General features: G+C 45.0%; 1 protein-coding gene across 1 annotated transcript; it reads right to left on the bottom strand.

Annotated features, from left to right (window-relative positions):
• Positions 1-12,279: 12,279 nt before the first annotated feature.
• On the bottom strand, positions 12,280-17,501 carry LOC127221924 (vomeronasal secretory protein 2). Its single transcript, XM_051183870.1, has 6 exons — positions 17,380-17,501; positions 16,786-16,919; positions 16,496-16,566; positions 14,858-14,968; positions 13,353-13,454; positions 12,280-12,398 (listed from the first exon to the last, which is right to left on the bottom strand). Exons 1-6 carry the CDS (start codon positions 17,470-17,472, stop codon positions 12,280-12,282), a joined length of 630 nt encoding a protein of 209 aa, XP_051039827.1. The 5' UTR covers positions 17,473-17,501.
• Positions 17,502-25,288: the final 7,787 nt, after the last annotated feature.

Raw genomic sequence — 25,288 nt, 5'->3', positions numbered from 1 at the left:
ACTTTGTCTTGCTGAGCACACCATACCTTCCACGTCACTGTGTGGATCACTTATGTCAGTACCTATAGTAGTGTGTGTAGTTCTTCCTTTAGCAAAATAATGAGAGCCACATGCAGATAGTAGACAGATGAGTTCTGCCATCATGAGTCTTGTGTGCAATATGAAGGGCAGCTCATGCAGCTGCTTCCCATTTTCTATCTACCTGTCCTTCCCTGTGTCCCAGTAGGCTGAATTCTCCCAAGTTCGAGTTCTTAAGCTATGCTCACAGACATAAGGGCAGGTATTGCACATAACCCTGGGAGGATAAAAGGTAGGACAGGAAGGTGAGGTCTACTCATGGTAGATGCCCTCAGGAGTCAATGGGTGTCTGCGGTCAGGCCTGGGTAGACCTGGGGGAGGTGGTAGGACAGAGGGAAGATGTCCTGGCCTGTGTCGTTCTCATGCCCTGAGGCATCTCTTTTCATCCCACCCTTTTCTTTCTGGGGCAGTTCCTGCAGGCATCCCCAGTTCCACAACTTTAGCTTCCATTACTTCAAGTTGTGTCCCTCACTTCCATGAATTTTAACCTCAGCTTGGGCACCCCTGCTCTGTCTGGCTGATTCCTAGGTTCCTCACTGCAAAGGACAGAGTTTTTGATAGCACCTCCAACAGCACCAGGCAGAAGGGGAACTGTCTGGGGCTGAGGTGTGTCTTAGGTTTCTACTGATCTGAGAAAATACCACATCCTAAAGCAACCTGTCAAGGAAGTGGTTTGTTTCAGTTTACAGTTCATAATCCATCATGCAGAGAAGTCAGGGAAGAAACCTGGAGGTAGAAACTGATGCTGGGGCCATGTAGGAGTGCTGCTTACTGGCATGTTCCTTCTGGATTGCTCAGCCTGATTTCTTACAGCACCAAAGACCACTAGCCCAGCGGTCCTTGTGCACTCCCACATCAACTGCCAATTAAGAAAATACACCACAGGCTTTTCTACAAGCCAACCTTGTGTGGCTTTCCTGGTTGAGGATCTCTATTCCCAAATGACTCCAGCCTGTGTTGAGTTGCCATCAAATTAGCTAGAACAAGATGCATCTAAAACTCATGGGGAGCAGTCTGATGTGAATATCAATGACACCTGGAAGATGACCTGCATTGAGTGTACTAGAGATTTTTTCCCTAAATGGGATTATTTTAGACCATTTACATTCATTTGTTTTATGTGTATAAGTCTTTTTCATACATTTACATGTGGCCTACATGATTGTCAGGTAGAGGAGGAGGAGGTCAGAAAAAAGTATCAGGTCCCCCCTGAAACTGTAGTTATAGACAGTTTTGAGCTGCCCTATATGTACTGGAAATAGAGCCCAAGCCCTCACCAACCACTATATGTGCTTTTAGCCAGTGAGCTATCTTTCTAGCTCCTCGTATATTAATTGAGAAGCTGTGTGTCCATAACTCTGAATGGTCAGCTATAGAATAAACTCGGTTTGAAGCATAAGTGTGTCAGTACAAGAGATGGACTGTTGTTGAGTGGCCAACCCTCTTGGTCCTCTTATAATTTTTTGAAGACAGTGCCTATCACAGAGATCATAGATCCCACTTTTGGTGCCTGTGTCCCTCTTTCCTGTGTTTCTAGTAAGACACTGGTGAATCCCAAATGTGCTGTGAATTACTATAGCTAATTAAGGCAGTTCCTACTTGGATAAAAGAAGCCTAGTGTGGTAGTGAACATCCCAACATTTGGGAGGCAGAGATGGGAGAATCAGGAGTTCAAAGCCAGCTTTGATTTTATACTGTTTTAGGCTAGCCTCAGCTACATTAGCTTCTGTGGGTTTTTTAAGCAACCAATTTAACAACTGAAGTAGAAAACTTTTGAATCATGTCAATCAGTGCTGGGAACTCTTGACAAGATTCTGGGTAAAACCTGTCAGAAAAAAAAGAGTCTCTCTCTCTCCCTTAAGTTGATGAAGAATTTCTATGAAAGATCTGCAGCCTACGTCATTCTACTGTGCCGTACAGCACTCTCTGAAGCATGTGGGACAAGTGAGGATGTCCACTCTCCTGTGTACACGTAATGCAATGCAGAAATTTCCAAATATAGACTCAGGGTTAATGGGAGAATGAAAAGGAATGAGACCCTGTATGGGGATGATGTGACAGTCTCTGGAAGGATCTAATAAGTCTAAAAACAAAATCAGAACTGTCAAGTGACTTGGCCAAGGTTCCCCATTGATTTCCTGGAACCCTCAGCGTCTCTAGCTCTCCTTACACTTGTGTAAAGTGTTCACTGTATTAACTATATCTGCTCAGTCTACTGTGTGCTGTCTCCTGATTACTTAGTTATATATTATTACAAGTGTGGCCTGTGCCATGAGGAAGCCCCAGCTGGAACAAGTGGACAGCAACCGTGGAGACAAAAGACTATAGATTAAATTGTCTGAATCATCTGCACCCATAACTGAAGGTAGTGAAGGGAATGAGCTGTGAGCGAGCGACGTGGAAGAGGACCCCAGATGGTAGGAACATTCCGAGAGGTCTGAAAGGAACAGGGGAGCCTCGCTGTGCCAAGAACAGACTGGAGGGCAGGGGAGATGGAGCAGATAGCAGGGCAGGGAGAGGAAGAGGGCCAGAGACCAGGTTAGAAAGGGGGTAGAGCAAAGAGTGATGATTTGAGGACCACGTGTGGCACTTTCACCTTTACTGTAAGATGGAGATTAGGAGAGGTTGTTGTTGCCATGGTGGAGACACACCTCAATGTCTTGACAAGCAGAACAAATAATTTTTAAAAAAATATTCAGTAGTTGATGGAAAGAGAACAAGAGTCGGAGAAGATTGAAAGGGCTGGAGCATCTCCCTTTCGGTGGCTTTATCCAGCTTCCACTGCAGTTTTCATGTTCCTCCTCCCCCTCCCTCAAGATCCCAGTTTTCTCCATGTGAGGAGGATGCTCTCTCTGGGGGGGGGAGCCCCTGGGGATGCTACCTTCTTCCCTTCAAATTTTCATTGCTCTGCATGTCTATGGTCATATAAACTGCTGTCCAGGTGTGGTCTCTGGCACTGCCCTGCCTGGCCTGCAGGATTCCCCTTGGACTTCAAAGTCAGGTTGCCTGTCTGGGTTCTCAGCTGTGATTGGCACCTGGAAGGGGACAAAGGGACCTGGGACCTGAGAAGGGGTGTGTAGCTTGCATGGTCACCCTCCAGCTCCTGCAGGGATCTTGGTGCCCTGTGCACAGACTGTCACACTAGATGTTGTTATAGACTCCCACAGAAAAAGCCTTGAGTATCCCATGATAGTCACAATTCATTCTTTTTTACTGCTTTTTACACTTCCCAAAAACCCTGTATTGATCTGGTTGCATGGATGTAAATCACGCTACATTAGCCACAAGTTTCTGCTTCCAGAGAAGTTCTGTTCTTGAAGTGTGTGTAGCAGAGCCAATGGAGTAGAATTATGTAAACACGACATGTTGACCCAGCTTTTAGGGCCTGTCATTTCCCTGTGTTCCTGAGCAGCTATTGAGTCCAACCCCAGCCACAACCATGGTTTGCTCTCACACTCTGGGGACAGACACACAGCTCTGATTGCACCAGAATAAGAGGCCCTATGACCTGAAGCCCCACAGCTTAGTCAACATACATGGAGCCTAATAAAACAGCTATATACCCAGTGGCCATTAGATCCAACTCACCTAGACCCTGTCCCACAGACAAGCCATGCTGTGACTCAGTCTCCCAAGCTGTGTGCTACATTGGGAAGTTCATTGCACTAAGTGCCCATATGAAGAAAACAGAGGATAGTCACATAAGAGAGTTAACAGCACAACTGAAAGCCTCAGAACAGAGAGAAGCGAACTCACCCCATAGGAGTAGATGCCAGAAAATAATCAACTTGAGGGCTGAAATCAACAAAATAGAAACCAGGAAAACAATACAAGAAAATCAATGCAACGAAGAGTTGTTTTTTTTGAGAAAATAAACAAGATAGACAAACTTTTATCCAAATTAACAAAAAAGCAGAGAGAGAACATGCAAATTAACAAAATCAGAAACAAAAAGGGGAACATAACAACGGACACAGAGGAAATCCAGACAATTTTCAGGTCATACTTTGAAAACCTGTATTCCACAAAAATTGAAAATTCAAAAGAAATGGACAAATTTCTGGATAACAATCACTTACCAAAGTTAAATCAAGAACAGACAAACAACTTAAATAGAACTATAACCCGCAATGAAATAGAAGCAGTCATTGAAAGCCTTCCAACCAAAAAAAGTCCAGGGCCAGATGGAGTCAATGCAGAATTCTACCAGACATTCAAGGAAGAGCTAATACCACTACTCCTCAAACTGTTCCACAAGATAGAAACAGAAGGTTCATTGCCAAACTCTTTTTATGAGGCCACAATAACCTTGGTACCCAAGCCTCACAAAGACACAACTAAGAAAGAAAACTACAGACCAATATCCCTGATGAACATTGATGCAAAAATACTCAATAAAACACTGGCAAACCGAATTCAAGAATACATCAGAGAAATCATCCACCATGACCAAGTAGGCTTCATACCTGGAATACAGGGATGGTTTAACATACGAAAATCTATCAACGTGATCCACCATATAAACAAACAGAAAAAGAAAAACCATATGATTATCTCCCTAGATGCGGAAAAGGCCTTCGACAAAATTCAACATCCTTTCATGATAAAAGTCTTAGAGAGGTCAGAGATAACAGGAACATACCTAAACATAATAAGAGCAATATACAGCAAACTAACTGCCAACATCAAACTGAATGCAAAGAAATAAGCCAATTCCTCTAAAATCAGGAACAAGACAAGGCTGCCCTTTCTCTCCATATCTCTTCAATATCGTACTGGAAGTTCTAGCTAAAGCTGTAAGAACAAAAGGAGATCAAGGGGATTCAAATTGGAAAGGAAGAAATCAAATTGTCTCTATTTGCAGATGATATGATAGCTTACATAAGAGACCCAATAAACTCTACCAGGGAACTTCTACAGCTGATAAACACCTTCAGCAAACTAGCAGGATACAAGATGAACTCAAAAAAATCAGTAGCCCTACTTTTTTCAGATGACAAAGAGACAGAGAAAGAAATCAGAGAAACATCACCCTTTACAATAGCCACAAGCAACATAAAGTATCTTGGTGTAACGCTTACCAAACAAGTAAAAGACCTATATAATAAGAATTTTGTGGCTCTAAAGAAAAAAATTAAAGAAGACACCAGAAAATGGAAAGATCTCCCATGCTCTTGGATAGGTAGGATAAACATAGTAAAAATGCCAATCTTGCCAAAAGCAATCTACAGATTCAATGCAATCCCCATTAAAATCCCACCACAATTCTTCACCGACCTTGAAAGGATAATAATACAAATATCCAAACTGTCCAATCAATAACTGGGAGACTGAAACAGGGTCCTCAAAGCTGAAGTATAAATGGATAATAACTTATGATAGTGCCCATCATTGCTCACAATCAAGAAAATGCTCACTGAGATCCCTTAGCCTAGCCACAATGTCAATCATTAAGAAAACAAGTGACAACAGATGCTGGTGAGGATGTGAGAAAGGGAACCCTCAGATGCTGTTGCTAAGAATGTGAATTATTCCAATCACTGAGAAAACTTACAGACATTCCTCAGGAACTTATAATAATAAAAAAGCACCACTTGACTCACACGCACCACTTCTGGTGTACACACCTGAAGGAGTCTCAGTTAAACACACAGAGACACTGGCACATCTGTGTTTACTGCAGCAGTATTCAGAGCTGAGTTTTGGAACTAGCCAGGTGTCTGTGAACAAGTGCCTGGATAAAGTTAAAAAAAAAAAAAAAAGAACAAAATTATGTTGCTTTCAAGAAAATGGATAGAGCTAAGAGCCTCCTGTTAATTGAATGAAGTGTCATACTTAACAGAGGTCACATTTCCTTTCATTTTGAATCCTATGTCGTTTATGAATAGAAAAAACATTTTACATAAAACATGACACTGGGAAGACCAATGAAAGGACCCTGGGCTGAGCAAACCATCTCTATCCCAAACAAGAGGGAGGCACTGCCAGAAGCATCTAGAAGAGTCCAGAGCAGAGAGAGAAAGCAGTAGACTAAACATGGCCAGGAGAGTAAAGTGGGCCATGAGAGGAGAGGGAGCAGGGATGAGCAAGAGAGGAGGGCTGAGGGAGGGAGCCAAAAACACAATAGAGCAAAAACAGTGCAGGGGGAGGAAGCATGTGAGCAGGAGTTTAGGGTAGGAGACAGAGTGAGAAAAGGAGAGAGGAGACAGGATGCCAGCACTCCCTCTGTAAAGGGTAGTTGTGATGCTGAGAGATCCTGGAGGCCAGCCTGTGCGTTGGTATGCTAATAAGCCCACTGTTAGCCATTTGTCCAGAATTTTGAACCTGACAATAGAAAGCTAAATACTGTAGTGCTTGCAGCCATGCTGCAATACCATCCTGTGCCACATTCGACCTGAGGTTTCTTTTTTATTTCCTCTTAGCCTTCCAAGATCAACTGGAACTTGTTTGTAGTGGATGGCAGTAGATCTTCAGATCTTGAGCATTGTCTGTAGAAGGACTCCATTATATAATGACACTCAATGAATGGAGGGAAGATTTGAGAAAGTGTCTGAGAGAATGGTTAAAACAGCTATAAGAGCTGAAATGTGGGGGGTGAGTACTCTATTCAGTGGTAATGTGCTTCCTAGGCATGAATGAAGACCTGAATTCAAATAGTCAGCACCCCCTTAAAACACACATCCATACCCCAGTGCTCTGGGGATGGGGGATAGAGACATAGAGGTCCTGTGGGTTTGTTGGTAGCTAGTCTAGCCAAAACTCCATGTTCCAGGTTCAATGAGAGATGCTGACTCAAAGTAAGAGATGGAATGAGTCAAAGGAAGACAGCATGACAAGCTCCGTCCTGCACATTGCATGTACAATGAAATGCATGTACCACACATACACACACACACACACACACACACACACACACACGCACACACACACACGCACGCACGCACGCACACACGCACACCTGAACATACATGTATATACTACCCACCCACACATAAATGTTTAAATACTATAGCTACCTTGAATTGCTGGAGGAAACACAATCCTAGGAGCCAAAAAGAAAATGTTGGCTAAGAATCTCAGTGAAACTACCTAATAGTCTGTTGACAGAGGATCTCAGAGGCCCCACAGACAATAAGGGCTCTTGCCCATGGTGATGACCTCATGTTAGCAGTAGGTAACAAGACCCTGTTGGTGAAGACCCTGAACACTGTGGCTGCAGACACGGAGAAATCAGTCTGGAACTGAGCAGAAAATTCCCCGAGATGATTGGCTCTTTTATTATTACAGGGTGCTGGCCATGCTGATACAGGAGAATTATCACCTTCTGTCCTACTTGGTTATGTACAACTTGTGCTTCATGACCAATAAGTCAGGCAACATTTCCCTGGTAGTGCTTTAGTGGCAACACTGTGATGGGTATTAGCTTCTGCCTCACTGGCCAGCCTGTTATGCCATCACCTGCCAAGAGATGACTGTCTACTGTTGGCAATGCAACACACACACCCCTTGAAAGTGCCCAACTGGCCATCTCCTGTATCAGATTGGTGACTTCCCAATAGTCATTAAAGAGCCTTCATCCAGTAACTGATGGAAGCACAGTCAAGAACTAGGCCAAGCTCCGGGAACCCTGTTGAAGAGAGGGAAGGAGGATTGCATGAGCCACAGGTGTCAAGGTCATCACAAGGGAACCCACAAAGACAACTAGCCTGGGTTCATAGGAGCTCATAGACACTAGACTACCAGCTAAGGAGCCCACATGGGACTATCCTAGGCCCTCTATTTATGTATGATAGTTGTATAGCTTCGTCTACTTGTGGGACTTCTTTGAGTGGGAATGGGGCCTGTGCCTGATGCTTTGGCAGGTTTTGGAGAACATATTCCTCATACTGAGTTGCCCTACCAAGCCTTAATACTGAGAGACCAGACACCAGCAAGCAAGACTAATGCCATTTGAACACCATCTTGAGAAGCTACTGACCAGACCCTGAACCCAGTTCCTGGGGAAACCACAAACAGCTGAAAGTTGTCCCAGGGCCCCCCAAACCCTGCCAAATCAGCCTAACACTGAGGAAACACATCTTATCATGGTCACCAGATATCCCAATAGGTCACCAGACATTGTAGCAGAAATTGCCAAATGCTTACTTAACCTCAGGACCAATAGACCCAGGAAGATGCCCCCTGAACCAATCAGAAAATGCCACAGCTTGCACTCCCCTAACTGTCTGTTTTTCCCTTTATATGCTCATTCCCCTGCTTCTCACCCCTGTGCCAGAGTGTGATTGGGCTTAATAAACCCTTGTATGTTTGCACTGGTACTTGGCTCTGTGGTGGTCATGTTTGGGGGGGGGGGTCCCATGTCCTGGGCACAACAATATGAGGAAAGGAGCTTAGTCCTACCTCAATTTGATGTGCCATGCTCTGTTGACACCCATGGAAGGCCTGTCCCTCTCTAAACAGAAACACAGAGTAGATTTGGGAGGCACAGGGAGTTATGGGGGAGTAGGAGGAGAGGAGGGAGAGGAGACTGTGGTGGAATATAAACTAAATTTAATAAAGAATAATAATAGCAATTTTAAAAGTGCCAATCTGTCACTGTCCTCTTTCTTACTCTTGTTCCTCTTGCTCTTGTCCCTCTTGTTCTCCTGTCTGTCTGTCTGTCTGTCTGTCTGCCTGTCTCTCTCATGTCCCACTCTGAGACCAAGATGGCCGTTTGCTGATTCATTCTTCTTCCCCTAATAAACCTCTTGAACCAACTCTGATGCATATGGCCTGTTCTTTTAGGGACATACCTTGGCAGGGCCCACCAGAGGTACCCACCTTGTCACTTTTTATCCTTTCAGTGGGCACAACCAATCGCTTTCCAAGTGAAATTAAGACAGGCTGCACAGGAGGGAACTCTTGTTTAGTTCTGTAAGCAAGGGCAAAAACTTGTGGCTGTCAAGGTCAAAACCTAGGGATGTGATTAGTGCTCTTGTTTTGTTAAACAACAATGATTTTCCTGTAGAAATGTCTTCTAAACATGCATGTTTATGCTCATGGATTACTGCCATATTCAGCCTTAACCGCAGAGGGAAACCATTATTTTTTCCTTCCAATCAGTACTGGTTACTGCAGAGACTCATAGCTGCCCAAGTTGCTGAGAATATATAACTACTACTGTATATAAAAGAAAGGGTGTCTGCTATCTACCTCTCTCCAAGACTCAGTGAGCTTCAGAGGAGACTGAGCAGAAAGAATGTAAGAGTTAGAAGAAGGGCTGGAGAGCTGTGTATCTACTTCTTTCAGACTGAAATAGTGTGGGAATTTGTATGTTGTGTAAAGATATATTGTTGTGATTAGTTTAATAAAGAGTTGAACAGACTATGGCTAGAAAAGAGATATAGATGGGACTTCCTGACAGAAAGAGGAAGTAGGAGGAGATAATAGAGGTGCAGGAGAAACACCAGGAGACATGGAGAGGAAGCAGAAGATGCAAAATGGAAGAGAGGTTATGTCACATGGCAGAATGTAGATTAATATAAATGGGTTACTTCTGTTATAAGAGATAATTAGGAACAAGTTTAAGCCACAGGCAGAGCTTTCATAATTAATAATAAATCTCCATTGTGGTGATATATTGTTTATGATTTATTAAAGCCACTGAATATCAAAATAGCAAAGCAGTCATACTAGTTAGCCATAGAAGCTAGGCAGTGATGGCACACACCTTTAATCCCAGGACTCAGGAGACAAAGGCAGATGGATCTCTCTGAGCCAACTAGGGCTGCATGAGATTGAATCAGTCTAAAAGAGTAGTAGAGCTTTTATCCCAGCACTAGACAGGTGTAAAAGATAGGAGCAGGGTCTTCAGTAGTCAGTATCAGGCAATAATTCTTCAGCTACACTGTAGAGAGGCAGCAGTCCGAGGCTTGATAGACAGCTCGTGGAGACAGGATCAGCCCTTTCAGCCTGAGGGAGAGGTAAGAGCTAGTGACTTGGCTGCTTTGCTTTTCTGATCTTCAGCTTGAAGCTTGAACCCCAATATTAGTTTCTGAGTCTTTTATTGTTGATGTTACACTCCATGCCATTATTTGTGAGCTGGTGGCTCAAAGAAAAAATCTGACAACAATAAGACCTTCCATTATGGAGAAAATTTCAGGAAGCCCATAAAACTCACAAGAAATGTACAAGATTCATGACCCTTTCCTGTTACCTATATTATATAAATAGTAAATAATTGCTAGGAAAGAGGAGACTCTTCAGTGGATCTGCCTAAAACCAGTGGAGGGAGAGCAAGCTACTCAGTGTTCATGAGGCATCACCAATGGAGAAGGAAGTTTTAATGGTGCAGTATCCTGAGTCACACACGGTATTCAAAATAGCCTCTCACACACTGCCGTAATACATTCAATGGGTCGGCCAGATAGACTTGGGTGAAATGGGTTCCTTGTTTATTGTTATTGCCCTGTCTGGAGTGAGTAGACACTCATATTATCCCCAGGAAAAGTCACACAACATTGCAGAGGTTCCAAAGGCTACGTAGTTGAAGACACCTTAAGAGGTCAAGTTGTAGGGAGGACACCACTGAGAAGGATTCAAGTGACAAAACTGCCAGAAACACAGATTAAACTGCATAAAACATGGAATGGAAACATGTATTAAAACTCATTGAAAAAATTCAATGAAAAATCAATTGTATTAGACAAAAGCTAAGTTTTGGTTTGTTTGTTTATTTGTCTGTTTGTTTGTTTTGAGACTGCATCTCTCTATGTAGTCTTGGCTGTCCCAGAACTCCGCACTTAGACCAGCTCACAGAGATCTGCCTGCCCAAGTGCTGCATTCAATCCAGTCCGTTTTAAATCTTATCTACTTCAGTGAAGCCAAATCTATTTTTCACATAAGATTTTTCACCCTACTGCTTCAATACTATGAAATGCACTTTTTATCCTGAGTTCAGTGAAATATGTCTACTTATTTTTTTTATATTCTTTCGTGGAGGACTTTGATCCTTCCATAATATACTTGGGTCCCACACAGCAGAGACACACACATTACTCAGCTTTGTAATTTTCTTGCTATCATTTCCTCCCAAATTGTCCGTGCTGCTTCAGGATCAAGCAGATACCTGAGGGGTTGATCCCTCTGCAGATGACCAGGCAGAGAGGGGCCAAGAGAGGGCAAGAGGTGAGGGTGGGAGTTGGGCTGAAGGGCTACTGCTGTGCTCATTTGACAGCAATGGGCAGTTTCGCAGAGGAAAATGGTGGTGTACAATCCTCCAGAAATGACATGTCCCACTGAGACTGGCAAATTCTGGGTCCATCTTAATCATTCAGAGTATTGTCCCAGCCCTCTATCTCTGTGGTACCACCATGCCCCTGAGGTATTATCAACACAGACCTCAAATACTGGCCAATAACAGAAAAGTCAAGGTAAATGAAAATACCCAGAGATCTGTATCCAGGTCTTCATTGCCTGAGGGTCATGAGGGAGGGTCCTGCAAGCCTCCTCCCTCCACCCCTGCCCCTGCTCCTGGGTTACTCAAAGCTAAGTCCCTCGCAGGATTCCATGAAGTTCACCAATACAGCAAGTGTTGATATCCTGGCATTATGCTGACCCCGCCCCCTGACAATTGGCAGGGTAAGCACACCAGCATTAGGGCAGATACTTAGACAGCACAAAGGGCGGTTCCATGGCTACATCATGTATTGCATAGCTGTGTAAGGACTTTGTAGTCATGTGCAAGCTTTCCCATTTAAACAAACACCTCCTGCCTGTTCTCTCTCTTTCCATTTCCGCTCCTGGTCACTGACACCAACCCCTCCCTTTCACAATAAACTCCACATGGGTTTTGTTGAGTTTTGTGGTTCATATTTCATTGCCTGGAGCTGCAGCAAACAACAACAGCAAGATCTCTGTAGGGACCTGCAGACATTTGCAATGCTGATACCATCATCCAGTCCTGTCCACCCTAGTGACTACCCAAATTCTCTTGTCCCACTGTCAGGCATCTTCTGAAGCTACTTGGCATTGGCTACATATCACTTGAATGTCTAAGAGACCACATAGCTCTACAGGACTGCTGGATGCCATGCTACTTGGTGTCTGGTATCTCTTAATTCCAATAGTTCATCAAACTTGAACTAAGAAAGTCTGACACATAAAACCTGGACACAGAAAAAATGCTCAACTCTTTATTGGATTCAGACAGGGCAGAGATAGCTAAAGCAGGATGGCAGTCCACTGGGGAGTAACAATCAAGGAAGGAGTGGGTCTCCGAGAGGGGAAACGGAGCTCAGTGGTCTGGAGGAAGAGTAGTCCAGTGAGGTCATTGCTGTGTACTGGTGGCAAAGATGGCTCAGCAGTTGTGGTCCTGGTGGGCTGTGACAGAGAGAGGGACACAAATGAGAAACTCCTTCCCTTACAGTAAGAATAGCAGTCAGAGAATAGCTACCTGGGAGGTAGGTGCCTATTGGAGACCTTCCTTCCATCAAGCCTCTGGACGGTCCCTATGAGAATACGTGGGCCCCTGAACAATTTTGATCCTGACTCCCTTGACCTTGTAGATCTCTGATTGTGTTTGGTGAGTACCTAGGGCGTAGAATTAGATCTGGGAAAAGACCCCAGAAAAAGAAGGGACAGGTTTCTTGGGAATTATCCATCTGGAGTGACCACTGCTTCCTGGCTAAACAGGGTCCTCCTGAACGAGAGAGTGTGAGGAGGGTCAAGAGTAGATAGAAACTTCAACCCTGGAACTGAGGGTTCTGGATTCTCTCAGGGTTCCTTCAGAAGGTTGCTTACCACTGTTGTGTCTGGGAACACAGCGTTCTGTAAAAGCAAGAAAAAAAAATCAAATGTGAGAAGGTGTCCAAGGTGCTTTGGGAGCCCATTTCCTATGGAAGAATACTCTCTCAGCCTAAACACATAGGGGAGCCCTCGGCCCCGCCCCAAATGATGTGATAGACTTTGATGATCCCCATGGGATCCCTCACCCTCCCTGAGGAGTGGATGGGGGATGAGATGGAGGTTGGTGGGGGGGAATGGGAGGGTGGGAGGGAGAGGGAACTAGGATCAGTGTGTAAAATAAGATTGTTTTTAACTTAAATTTTTTAAAATTAAAAAAAAACAAGGTGTCCAGGGTGAAGACCCACATTACACTTGCAGTATGGATGGCCCCATGATTAAGATCATAAGAAGGGCAAGGTTAGTGAAGGAAAGCACATGGTTACATAACAGCTGCAGAATCATGGATGACACAGAGGAGACATGAGGAGCAGAGCAGAGCATTTTCTCACCCCTCTGCTCAGGCACAATGATGTTTTCTTGAAGAAATCCTTTGCGCTGTGTGAAATTCTTAAATTCTTCCAGGGCCTCCAGGTTTTCTTCTGGACACTTTCCTGTGAGCAGAGGCAGAGAGGGTGTGATTGCACAGCTCTGTTTGGAGCCAATGACAAAAGACAAAAGCACTGTCCAGCACTAGGCCCTTCAACCTGGAGAAAATGGGAGCAAGAGGGGAGGAGACTTTAGAGCTAGCTTGGAGATAGGACATGTTAATTAGGGAATCCAAAGGAGGGGCTTGTGATTGCTTGACTTCGATACTTTGATAGCTTGAACCTTGGTAGCCTCAGGAGGAAATGAGCAATTAAGGGGATAGACCAGGTGGCCAGCTTCAGGCATGTAATCCTAGGGTTTTTAGCTAGTGCACAGGAAGAGGGTAATACACATAGGGCCACTGTATGACCAAACATACGTGACATCCTAGCAGACAAATAATGTCATGTGTTTTCATTTATTTTTTATTTTATATACCAACCCCATTTCCCCCTACCTCCCCTTCTCCCAACCCCCCCAACTTACCCCCACATTCTAACCAAGAAGGACCTTGTGTTTCAAGGTCACTAGTCTGCCTCCTATACATGGGGAACATTGCCCATGTAATTGGGTTTGTGTTGTTGTTGTTGTTGTTGTTTTTACTCTTTTCTCTTTGAGGGACACACCATCCAGTTCCCAAATAAATGCAAAGACATTTTCTTTCATATGAATGTGCCACCTTAACTTGGCTTGTTTCTAGCCAGCTTTTCTAATTTAAATTATCCAATTTCTCTTTAACTACGTTTGCTTCTGGGCTTTTCACCTTTCTTTATTCTATATATCTTTCTTTCCTTCTTACTCTGTGGCTGGCTGTGTGGCTGGGTGCCTGGCCCCTTGAGTCCTCCTCTCCCCCTTTTCTCACTCCTCACTCCCCTCTCAAACCTAAATTTTCTCCTCCTATTTATACCCTCTGCCTGGAAGCCACACTTATCCCTTTCCTGCCTAGCTATTAGCCATTCAACTGTTTATTAGACCAATTTAGACAGGCAAAGTAACACAGCTTTACAGAGTTAAATAAATGCAACATAAAACAACACAACACATCTTTGCATCATTAAAAAATGTTCTACTACGGAAACAAATGCAACACATCTTAAATTAGTACTCCATAATAGCTCATAAAAGGTATCTTTTAGGACACAGCCTTTCAATGATGTCTGCGTGCTATGAAACCCTAGGAAGTGCCATGTAGTAAGTCGCTGGCTGGAACTTCTGTCCTTAGTCAGTGCTCAAGGCCCATCTGGTCACATCCCTGGAAGTTCTGCACAGACCACACCTTCCCACTTCAAAGCATGCACACTAACCACACGGCACCTTATGCAGAGCTGCTAGAGGGACATACAGGGTACCAGGGTAGAGCTATGCACATTCAAATAGCTAACAGAAGTAGAGGGCATGGGCAAGAGGTGGGATCTCTGGAATCCCTCACCTATGAGGAGTCCCCTTTGGAATTTTTTCTCAAGTGACAGGTTGTCCATGTACATGATGTAGTGGTCCTTCACTGGAAGCTCATAGATGTAGTAGAACATCTGACCCGAAACTACAGAATAAAGAGAAATGAGTGTGCAGTGTCTTTTTCAAAGACAATGTTCAGCCTGCACTAAGGAACAGTCTAGAAAGTTTCAGCAATAACCTGTGAGCACCCAGCCATCTGACTCCAGGCCTTGCTGTGGCCCTATCACAAGACAAATGTTCCTTCTGGAAAGGTGTCATCCATAGCTAAGGAGTTGGAACCACAGTTGTCATGGAAGATAGAGACTCTGCCTGACTGGCTCCCTCACAGCTACCCTTCCTGCTGCCTAAATCCTAATCTTCAGTCTCCCTACTGGCCAGTGGTAAGTACTATCTAAAGGGAAGCATGATCTCTTCTGTGGACCAGCCTGTGATCTCTAAAGTCGTCTGGGAATTAACTGGTAGGTCTTCCCCAAAAGTAATCAGAGCTGCAACCCCAAAGCTTGAGGGACAATCACGTACAGCCAGGGGTACCATGTTGGCTAATAACTTGACACAATCTAGAATCACCTGGGAGATGCTCCATTGGCCATGACCATGGGTGTGATATTGATTGTGTTAATAGATTGTGGAAGAATCATCTCAATGTGGGCAGGAGTATTGTGTGGGCATCAGATCCTGGACTGTAAAATGGTGAAACCATCTGAGCACTAGTGTGAATGCATTCATTGCTCTCTTCTGACAATGGGTGTAATATGATGAGCAGTTGCTTCATGCTCCAGCTGCCTGGATGCCCCACTATTTCAGACTGTACCTTGAACCGTGAGCTAAAGCAAACCCTTTCTCCCCTAAGCAATGTTGATTAAAGTGGATGACCTCACCGAAGACTCCTAGAAATAGTGGAGAGGATGCTTTAAAGGTCTTCCCCTTTAATCAGATTAGTGGCTACCCTAACTGTCATCATAGACCCCACACCCAGATGGACCCAATGACCCACAGCCAAGCACTGGGCTGGGCTCCTGGAGTTCAGTTGAAGAGAGGGAGAAGGGATCATATGAACAATGGGGGTCAAGACCATGATGAGGGAAACAACAGCTGACCTGAGCCAGTGGGAGCTCATGGACTATAGGCTGACAGCTGGGGAACCTGCATAAGACTGAACCAGGCCCTTTGATTGTAGGTGACAGTTATGTGACTTGAGCTGTTGGGTGCCTGGCAATGGCACTAGACCTAACCCAGGGGCAAGAACTGGCTTTTTTGGAGCCCATTCCCTATGGCGGGATACCTTGATTGGTGGGGTGGCTTAGTCCTGCCTTAACTTGATATGCCAGAGTTTGTGAACTTCCCAAAGAAGGCCTTACTTACCCCCTCTGAGAAGTGGATGGGGTGGGAAAGGGAAGAGGTGAGGGGGCAGAAGAAAAGGAAGGAGGGGGAACTGGGGTTGGTATGTAAAATGAAAAGTAATTTTTTAAGTAAAAAAAAATAAAAAATGTATTGTGTGAAAAATTTAAAACAAAAGTAAGAAAAAAGCAAATAAAATAAAATCTTGAACCAGAAAAAAAAAAAAGAGTGTTTTATGAAAGCAAAAGGAGAAGGAACGGAGACAGGGACTCACAGGTGGTGTATTGACCAGGCTCCTCTGTTCTCTGAAAGCGAAATCCTACCTTAATGCACTGGCCCTCATACCTGGAAAACAGGAAACCAACCAACATCCTCTTTCAGAACACATGCCTGTGCTCTACCGGGGTCACCTGGTTCATCAGTCTTAGAACAATGACCCCTGAAATCCAGTATCCAACCCTCCAAGTTTCAGGATGCTGACAAAGGAAGGGCCTTTTCTGTCACCAATGTCCAAACACCGATAGAGGAGGGGAGATAAAGTTGAAAATACCCAGGGACACTCACAGGACAGTGGTCCTGACCTCCAAGGTTCCTTGTTCCGGGCATGTCACTCTATGAGGGAACATTACCACAGGTTTCCTCTTCTCTGCCAGGTTCCTTTGAGTCACCATGGCCTTTACAAACCAGACACCTGACAGCTGTAGCAGACAGAGCCCTGAGCACATTCAGCCAGCCCCAAACCTCCCCCAGGCTGCCCATAGGCATGCAGTCTGAACACACACCCCAGACCAAGATGCAGCCCCTGAATTAGTGAGGTTCAGCTCTCCAACCCCATGCTCCTTAAAATTCAATTACAACTACAGTTTTGTGGTTCAGATGAAGCAGAAGCTGTCTGTCTCCAAAGGCTGAAAACATTTAGGAGCCTAGGAAACAACACACAAGGTTCTATCAAGTGAGACTTTCTGGTTCTGGGTGTCCCTGCTCTCGGACCCTTCCTGCTCCACCTCTGTGGCTCAGGAGCCCATGAGTGCTGGAGAACAGTAGTGTCTGCTCAGACTCCGAGGACCTAAACCCTCATGAGTGCTGGCTCCGGCCCTCAGGCACTGGACAGCAGTCAAACCTTCCACATACACCTGTCCACCATCCCTCCCGCCTCACTTTGTTGTCTTCTGAGAGGAAGGGCAGGTCATCCTGGGCCTGTAGGACAGCCACCAGGACAAACAGTGTGACAGTCGGGAGCATGCTCTTCATCTCCAGGCTGTGTGCTCTCAGACAAGGCACGGCACTGTGGGGTGACTCAGTGAGGCTCTGCTGGCTCCTCAAAGGATGCCTTTTATGGCCATATCACACTGGCCACACCCCTCCTGGCCATCTGTCATGGCCAAATCCATGTCCATCATGGGGGTGGATCTTGTTGCTGTTGAGATATGGTGGTCATTCATTTCTACCTCCAGAAAAATAAAAAGATCTACAATGTCTGTACCATCCAAGGGTGCTACTCCTGAAGGACCCTAGAGAGTATGAGTGAGTCAGATGCAGAGTGGGGGACAGAGTCTACACTCTGGATCAGTAAGGAAATGCTAAATTCAATCTCTAGCCCTGCTTTCCCTCTTTGTACACCATGACTGGCCTGACTACCTTCTCTGGAAGGTAACTTACCAGCTCCTCATAAAAGGACTGAGCCTCTTCTCCATATGCAGTCCTATTGATTCCCAGAGCCCACACTGTGTTCTAGGATCTCACCTCCCTGCTGTTCATGCCTGGAAGCCCATCCTAGATGTGGGTAGGGTAACCATGTGATGGCTTAGGGTCTCCTGAAAGAGGGGCCCCTGGCCACTCTCAAGCCCAGTCACCTGAACTGCTGCACTCTGCCCCTGGAGCCATCAGGGCTCTTATTTCACTCCTTACTCTCAAGTGTCTTACTCCTGCTTCCTCACCTCTACCCATCACCCACCTTCTCTGTCACGTTCTAAACCCCTGAGGAGCATGGCCTTGATACCTGTGCTTCCCAATGTCACAATGAAGCTGGAAAAGCTGGAGCTACACGTCAGGGCATCATGATTATGTGTTCACTGAGGAATAGGTCAGGGACAGCAACTTTAACAAAGGGTATTGGATCCTCTGCTGTGCTGGTCATCAGAGGGCCTGCTGAAGGAAGTGATGGAGCTGCAGCCCACGCTGCTCAACTGAAACCCCTTCCACACCGTGTGGCCGGCGATAGGTCTTAGGGCTGACGCAAGCAGTTCAGAGCCAGTGTTTGCACAATTGCGTCACCTTTCTCAGACAAGAGTCCCCATCAAACTAAAATTAACACTTCCATTTGTCTGAACAGTGACAGGCCACCAAGGTGACCACAAGTCTAGGTCCCTTTGGATCAAAAGGGCAAGAGGGGCACAAGATGGCCAGGGTCCCTTGAATCCAGAGTCCAGGGCTGAGCTGCCCTGACTGCCCTTTCTAATGACTCAGCACAGCTCCCTCCCCAGCAGGAGCTTTGCCTCCTTCCTACCCATTCTGCAATTCTTGGCCCTCAATGTCCTGTTTGCAGACCCAGCTGGTCCAGGATCTGGAGACAGGTCCTGGTCACACAATGGCATCTTTATGCTTCTGTGGACCCTGGCTGGATACCTCCACATATCTATAAACAATAGAGACTAAGGTTGGACAACTACTCATATCTATAAACAATATTAATGAGCACTCTCTGACAAGCCTTGGCTCGTGATGACCTAGGCCTTGACCACAGCATGTAAGGTGCTACTGAGCAGGAAGTCTGTTGTCCCAAGGGCAGGAAAGGGTGGGGCCTGTGCTCTTTAGAAGTAAAGAATATTGAGAATGTTGGAATCGCCATGCCTGTGTTGCCAAAGATTTTTTATTATTATTATTGTCCTGCTGATTGAAATTAAATAGCTTACACTTCAGCATGTGGATCATGGATGAAATCATTTGTGACAATGGTGTATGTGATTCCATCCTTTAAAAAAAAAAAAGCAATGGGAAACAATAGGCACAGGTGATTGACAAATCACGAATCCCATGTGTAGTATGATGTGAAGCCTCTTGTGCTCCTGTCACCCACCTGTCATTCCCTGTTACCCCGTGAGCTGAGTTCTGCCAACTATTCTCAGATACCCAAAAGTTAAAGCATTGAGAGAATCCATCCAGAGTTGGTGAGGGAGGGATGGCACTCACTCCCTGGTGACTGAGACATCTTGTGGAGTCCTCAGATGGTTGATGTTCTCAGGAGTCAAAAAGCAGGTGGCTGGTGTCAACCAGGCGTGACAATCTGAAGAGATGGTAGGGTAGGAGAGAGATGATTCCCTCCCTGCACTGTGCCATGGCACAGGCATTTCTCTGAGCGACCCCATTTCATTCTGGTGGTGGTTCTTACAGGGTTCCCCAACTCCACAGCTCCCAGTCTCACCACTTCTGGTCACATCCTTCAGTGCCCTGGAATGTGAACCTCAGTGTGGTCACCTTTTAGATGCTGCTGAGTCCTAAGTGCCTCACTGCAGGGTCCAGTGTCTGGGTTACACAGCATTGTGGATAGGGAGGTCTTGAGAGCTCAACTGACAATACCAGGCCAGAATGGGGTGCTGGGGGGACTGAGGTGCATTGAAAAGAAATGGGAAGCAGTCCTGAGATGACTATCAGTAACTCCTAGAACATAGACTACACACTGGGGACTACAGATTATTTCCCTACAGACTTCTCTATTTTTGAGGATGCATGTGGACCACCCTGAATTTCCAGTTCCAAACTAAAGACAATGTGATGCATGACTGCTCAGTACAAGAAGCGAGGATCCTTGAAGGTGCTGATACCCAACCCTCTTGGATCTCTTGGGTTTTCAAAGGTAGGGCCACCCACACTGATACATGGCTTCCCACCTCCAGTGCTACATACCTCTCTTCTGTGTGTCAAATGGCACACTTTGCTAAAGCCCAGATTGTCCATATGAGCATGCTCAGTTAATAGAGGCAATTACTAATAAGATAAAAGGAGCCTGGTGTGGTGCCGCACACCTTGATCCCAGTGCTTGGAAGGTAAAAACAGGAGCTCAATGCAAGCCTCAGATGCAAAATGAGTTACAGACCAGACTCACATTAGATTCCGTCTCCAAAAAGTTTTTTTAAGGAAAAAAGTCAGCTTCTGTGTTCCTTCTTCACATCTCTCTCAATCTCTGTCTCTCTCTCCCTCCCTACCTCCCTTTCTCCCTCTCCCTCTCTCTCCCTCTTCCTCTCTCTCTCCCTTTCCCTCTCCCTGTCAATCTGTATGTGTGTGTGTGTGTGTGTGTGAGAGAGAGAGAGAGAGAGAGAGAGAGAGAGACTCTTCCACTCTCCCTCTCTCCCTGTTTTCTCTCTGAGAAAAACCAAGCAGACTGACTTAGTCTCCCACTGTGCTCATCTGGATGGCATGTTTTTCCTGTTCTTTGTCTTCTGATTTCTTTCTTTTACTGGACTATTTTCATTGTGGGTGGTGTTTTGAGTGGCAACGACCCCCATAGGCTCAGATATTTTGAATACTTGGCTGCAGCTTGTGGCCCTGTTTGGGTGGGTATAAAAGGTGTGGCCTTGGCCGGGGCAGTGGTGGCACAGGCCTTTGATCCCAGCACTCAGGAGGCAGAGGCAGGTGGATCTCTGTGAGTCTGAGGCCAGCCTGGTCTACAAGCTACACAGAGAAGCCCTGTCTCGGGAAGAAAATTAAAAAGGTGTGGCTTGACGAAGGAAGTATGTCACTGGTGGAGCAGGCATTTCCAGTTTGCAATCTGTGCTTTTTGCTTGTGTTTGAGATGTGAGCTCTCAGCTGTTCCTGCCACCGTGGCAGCTTGTCGTGATGGTGATGGGCTCTTATCCCTCTGAAACTGTAAGGCCCAAATACACCCTTTCTTCCATAAATTGCTGTGGTCTTGGTGTTTTATCACATAAGTAGAAAGGAATTAAGAAAGAACCTGGCTCCAGGAGTGGGGAATTGCTGACCTGACCATGTGTTTTGGGGAGGGTTGTGGTGGCATTGGAACTTTGGGCTGGGAAAGCCGTTGGCTGACAAGAGCTCAATGGTTCTACTGTGCAGGGAAGGAAGGAAAGAAAGGTGAGAGCAAGGCAGATGATGGAGGGCGTCCTTGTGAAGGTTCACAGGGATGCAAAGACTCTACCTGTGACACCTTGTGATGTTCTGAATTAATGATCTATGGTGTCTGATCGGCTGGAGCGGAAGGATGGCTGTGATCAGCCAGAGATCCGCACCGCTGAAGTGAAACCCCTGCATCACTCAGACAGTCCACGCTGGTTAACTGGGGCTGAGAAATTAGCAGTGACTGAAAAAGAGACCAGATTCTGTGAATCTTCCCTCAGGGACACCACACAGGAGCTGTAGTCCAGGGGGGCTAAGGTTGCATCTCATGTGTTTGTCTGACCTTGGTAAGAAGCACCCAAGTAGTACTGGGTTTCATATAAGTTTTACTAGATTTATTCATTTCATTTTACATGTAAGGGTTTTGCCTACATGTGTGTCTGTGCACCATGTGTGGTGACATATTTATGATTTATTAAAACTTGCCTGAGGATTCAGAAAGCAGAGCCAACCTCAAGGTGTAGAGATCAGACAGTGGTGATAGACACCTTTAATCCCACCAGCCATAGAACTAGGTAGTGGTAGTACATACCTTTAATGCCAGGACTCAAGATTAAGAGGTAGACCAATCTCTATTGGTTCAAGGCCACACTGATTACACGAAATTCATCCAGTCCTAAAAGAAACAGCTCACACAAAGGTAATCTCAGCACTTAGGATCACATTCCTTTAATCTCAGTACTGGGGAGGTGGAGACAGGAGAATATAGCTGGTGGAGAAAGGAATATAAGGAGGAAGATACAGGAATTCAGAGCCTTTTGTCTCTGAGGATTTATGGAGACAGGATTGCTATTTCAGCTGGACAGAGGTAAGAGCTACTAGTTTGGCTGCTTCTTTGATCTCCAGCTTAAATCTTGAACCCCAATTCTGTCCCTGGGTCTTTATTTTTCATACTATACAATGTAAGTGCTTTTTGCCCATGGAGATCAGAAGAGGGAATAACAACTCCTCAAATGAAATTAGAGATGGTTTTAAACCATGTGTGTACTGGGAGTCAATTCCTGATTCTCTGCAAGAGCATCAAGTGCTCTTAATCACTGAGCCGTCTCTCTAGTCCCCATGGTTGTTTTGCAGGTATGAAGAGGCCATGAAGAGAATCTGAGACTTGGTATTATGTGGCATGGCTGGAATCCTGAAGAGAAGCCATTAATGAAGGTGTAGTCTCAGTTGCAATGGAGACCCCAGGACACTGGAGACACTAGTTACCATGTATAATCACTGCCAAAGACAGCAGCAGGTGTGAGATGGAGGCTGACGTGAGCCTATGATATATATATATATATATATATATATATATATATATATATATATTTTTTTTTTTTTTTTTTTTTTTTTTTTTTTACAAGAGCCCACAGCGGAGAGACTCTGGACTTTGAAAAGGGCATTGCGTTTTTAAAGGGAACAGGATATTTTACAGTGTTGGAATTTTTGAAGACTGTGGGACTTTAATAAAGTTGTTTGGGCTTTATAGTGTGATATTAACTTCAAGCAGACAGCTTGGAAACAAATAGAAAGGAAAGGCTATGATTTAATACTGGTGTGTGTGGACGTTAAATTGATGAGTGGCACTTTGTGCTGGTTAGTTTTTATGTCAACTTGACACAAACCTAGGCCTCTCCGGGAAGGAATCTTACTTATCTTACTTGAGGGATTTTCTTTTTTTTTTTTAATCTTTTATACTCTTTAATATATTTCATTAATTATTCATTTATCAAATGAATTGTTTTATATAACAAAGTCCAATTAAATGAAAACAAACATTTATACACAATATTTGGGAATTTGGGCATCGTTCTTTCCAAACTACTTCCTGCTGGTAAGGGGCGCTGTCTTGGGGGGATTCGAAGAAGATTCAGATATCCTGGCTGTAGTCTGTAGGGCTGTTTTGTCCAGCTGTTTTGAATGTAGGATCAGCTTGTACTCTGTTTCAGGCGGTCTGGCGTGATCAAACCACATTAGTCTGGAAGGAATCCACATCTTTTCATTTTCTGTGGAAACAAAAATAGAAATCCTTTTCCCCAGTAACTTGTCCTTCAACTTAAATTTTGGAGTCAAAGCATTTTTTTTATTTAATTTATTATTTTACATGTCTATCCCAGTTCCCTTTCCCTACCTCCTTCCCTCCCTCCCCTTCAGCCCTCCCTCCCTCCCTCCTTCCCTCCCTTTTACCCTCTCTGCCCTCTCACATGCACTCTAAACACCCTCCCCTCCCATCCCCCCACCCCAATTCCATATGTAGGGGAGTGCCATCCAGTTGGGGTCATGTAGATGTGACAGGTCCTGTGAAGTAAGGACTAGGGCTTCTCTCCTGTCTCTAGATTAAGGCAGTTATCCCTCCATGGGGGATATGTTCGCAAAGTCCTTTTGTGCACCAGGGATACATCCTGGCTCCACTGTCTGGGGTCCCTTAGACTGCTCAGTCCTTCTGGCTGAGACCCATATTCAGGGGGGCCTGAGTCAGTCCCATGCTGGCTTCCCAGCTATCAGTCTAGTTGAGGGATTTTCACCATCAGACTAGCCTGTAAGCAAGTCTGTAAGTCATGTTCTTGATTGGCAGTTGATGTGGGAGGAGACAACTCATTGTGGGCGGTCCCACCCATGTGCAATTGATCCTGGGCAATATTAGAAAGCAGGCTGGGCAGGTCATGAGGAGCAAGCCAGTGAGCAGCGCTCCTCCCTCCACGGCTTCTGCTTCTGTTCCTACCTCCATGTGCATGCCTTGAGTTCCTGCTTGGGTTTCCTCTGTTATGGATTGTGACCTGGAAGCCCTGTGCAAAATAAATCCTTTTCTTCCACAGCTCTGATTGGATCAGCAGAAACCAAACAAAACCCAATTCTCATGATGAGCAGTGTGGTGATTTCCTACTGGATCGGTGAGGATAGAAAAGGAAATCTAAGACACAAATTTATAGGAAGAAATAAATCCCTGTGTGGAAATAATGTGATTATCTCTATGGAAGGATCCAGTGAATCTAAAAAACCAAACCAGAACTGAGAAATGACTTTGCCAAAGCCCCAAGCTATAACACCTTCACCATCATGGTAGGACCCACCAGGTGGAAGGGATCCAAACATAAAATGGTTTCCTCCCCAGAGTCCCTGTATCCCTCTGTTAGTGTCTCTAGCTCTCCTTACCCTTGCATTAAGTGTTCATTGCATTAACTAACCCTGTTCAGTCTACTGTGTGCTCTATCTCCTGATCACTTAATTATGTATCATTACAAAAGTAGCACATGCCATGAGGAACCCCAAATGGAACAAGGAGGAGAGAAACTAGGAGGACAAGGGGCTGGTAGACTCACTGGAATTGCCCAAGTCAGCTGCCCAAGGGGGAGACTTAAACACATAATTGAAGGAAGTGAGCTGAATGAGCCGTGAGTGAAGAAGTAGAACAGGACTGCAGGGGAGAGACACATTCAGTGGGGTCTGGAAGAGGCAAAGGGAGCCAGCAGACTGAGGGTGTGGGAGAGAGGAAGATGGCTAGAGGCCAGGTTACAAAGAGTATAGAAGAAACAGTGATGAACAGTAGACCATACAAGGGACTTTATGTTTACTGTGAGTAAAATGGGGAGGAGGGTGTGCTGACACAGTGGGGGTGTGACATTAACAATTTTATTTTACAATTATTTTCCCAAATTTAAAGGTTAGCAGACAAAGTATTGAGTGTAGTTGTGGCACGCACATACATATGTATGTATGTATGTATATGTATTGATATAGATATCATATGTACTCATAAACAAAAACAACCCATATATATATATATATATATATATATATATATATATATGGGGTTTTTGTTTTTGTTTGTTTTAACTTGTAGTCTTCTGACAATAGCCTTCCCTGTGCCTATCCCCAAACCAAGGAGAAGGGGAGAGGTCCACAAACCTGAAGCTGAGACTACAGGCAGGTCCTTCCATGGCCCCCTGATTGCTAT

The sequence above is a fragment of the Phodopus roborovskii genome, unplaced genomic scaffold, assembly GCF_943737965.1.
Source record: "Phodopus roborovskii unplaced genomic scaffold, PHOROB, whole genome shotgun sequence".
In the NCBI taxonomy this organism is placed as follows: Eukaryota; Metazoa; Chordata; class Mammalia; order Rodentia; family Cricetidae; genus Phodopus; species Phodopus roborovskii.
The sequence above is the reverse complement of the archived record's forward strand: the minus strand, read 5'-3'. Positions and strand labels throughout refer to the sequence as shown.

Bases quoted from the DNA above. Each gene is read 5' to 3' on its own strand.
- LOC127221924 (XM_051183870.1), bottom strand. From the start codon at position 17,472: ATGAAGAGCATGCTCCCGACTGTCACACTGTTTGTCCTGGTGGCTGTC. The intron at 16,920-17,379 runs GTGAGGCGGGAG...TGTCTGCTACAG, and splicing joins TCCTCTCAGAAGACAACAAA to CTGTCAGGTGTCTGGTTTGT. The intron at 13,455-14,857 runs GTGAGGGATTCC...CTCTGCTCACAG, and splicing joins CCAAAGGGGACTCCTCATAG to GAAAGTGTCCAGAAGAAAAC.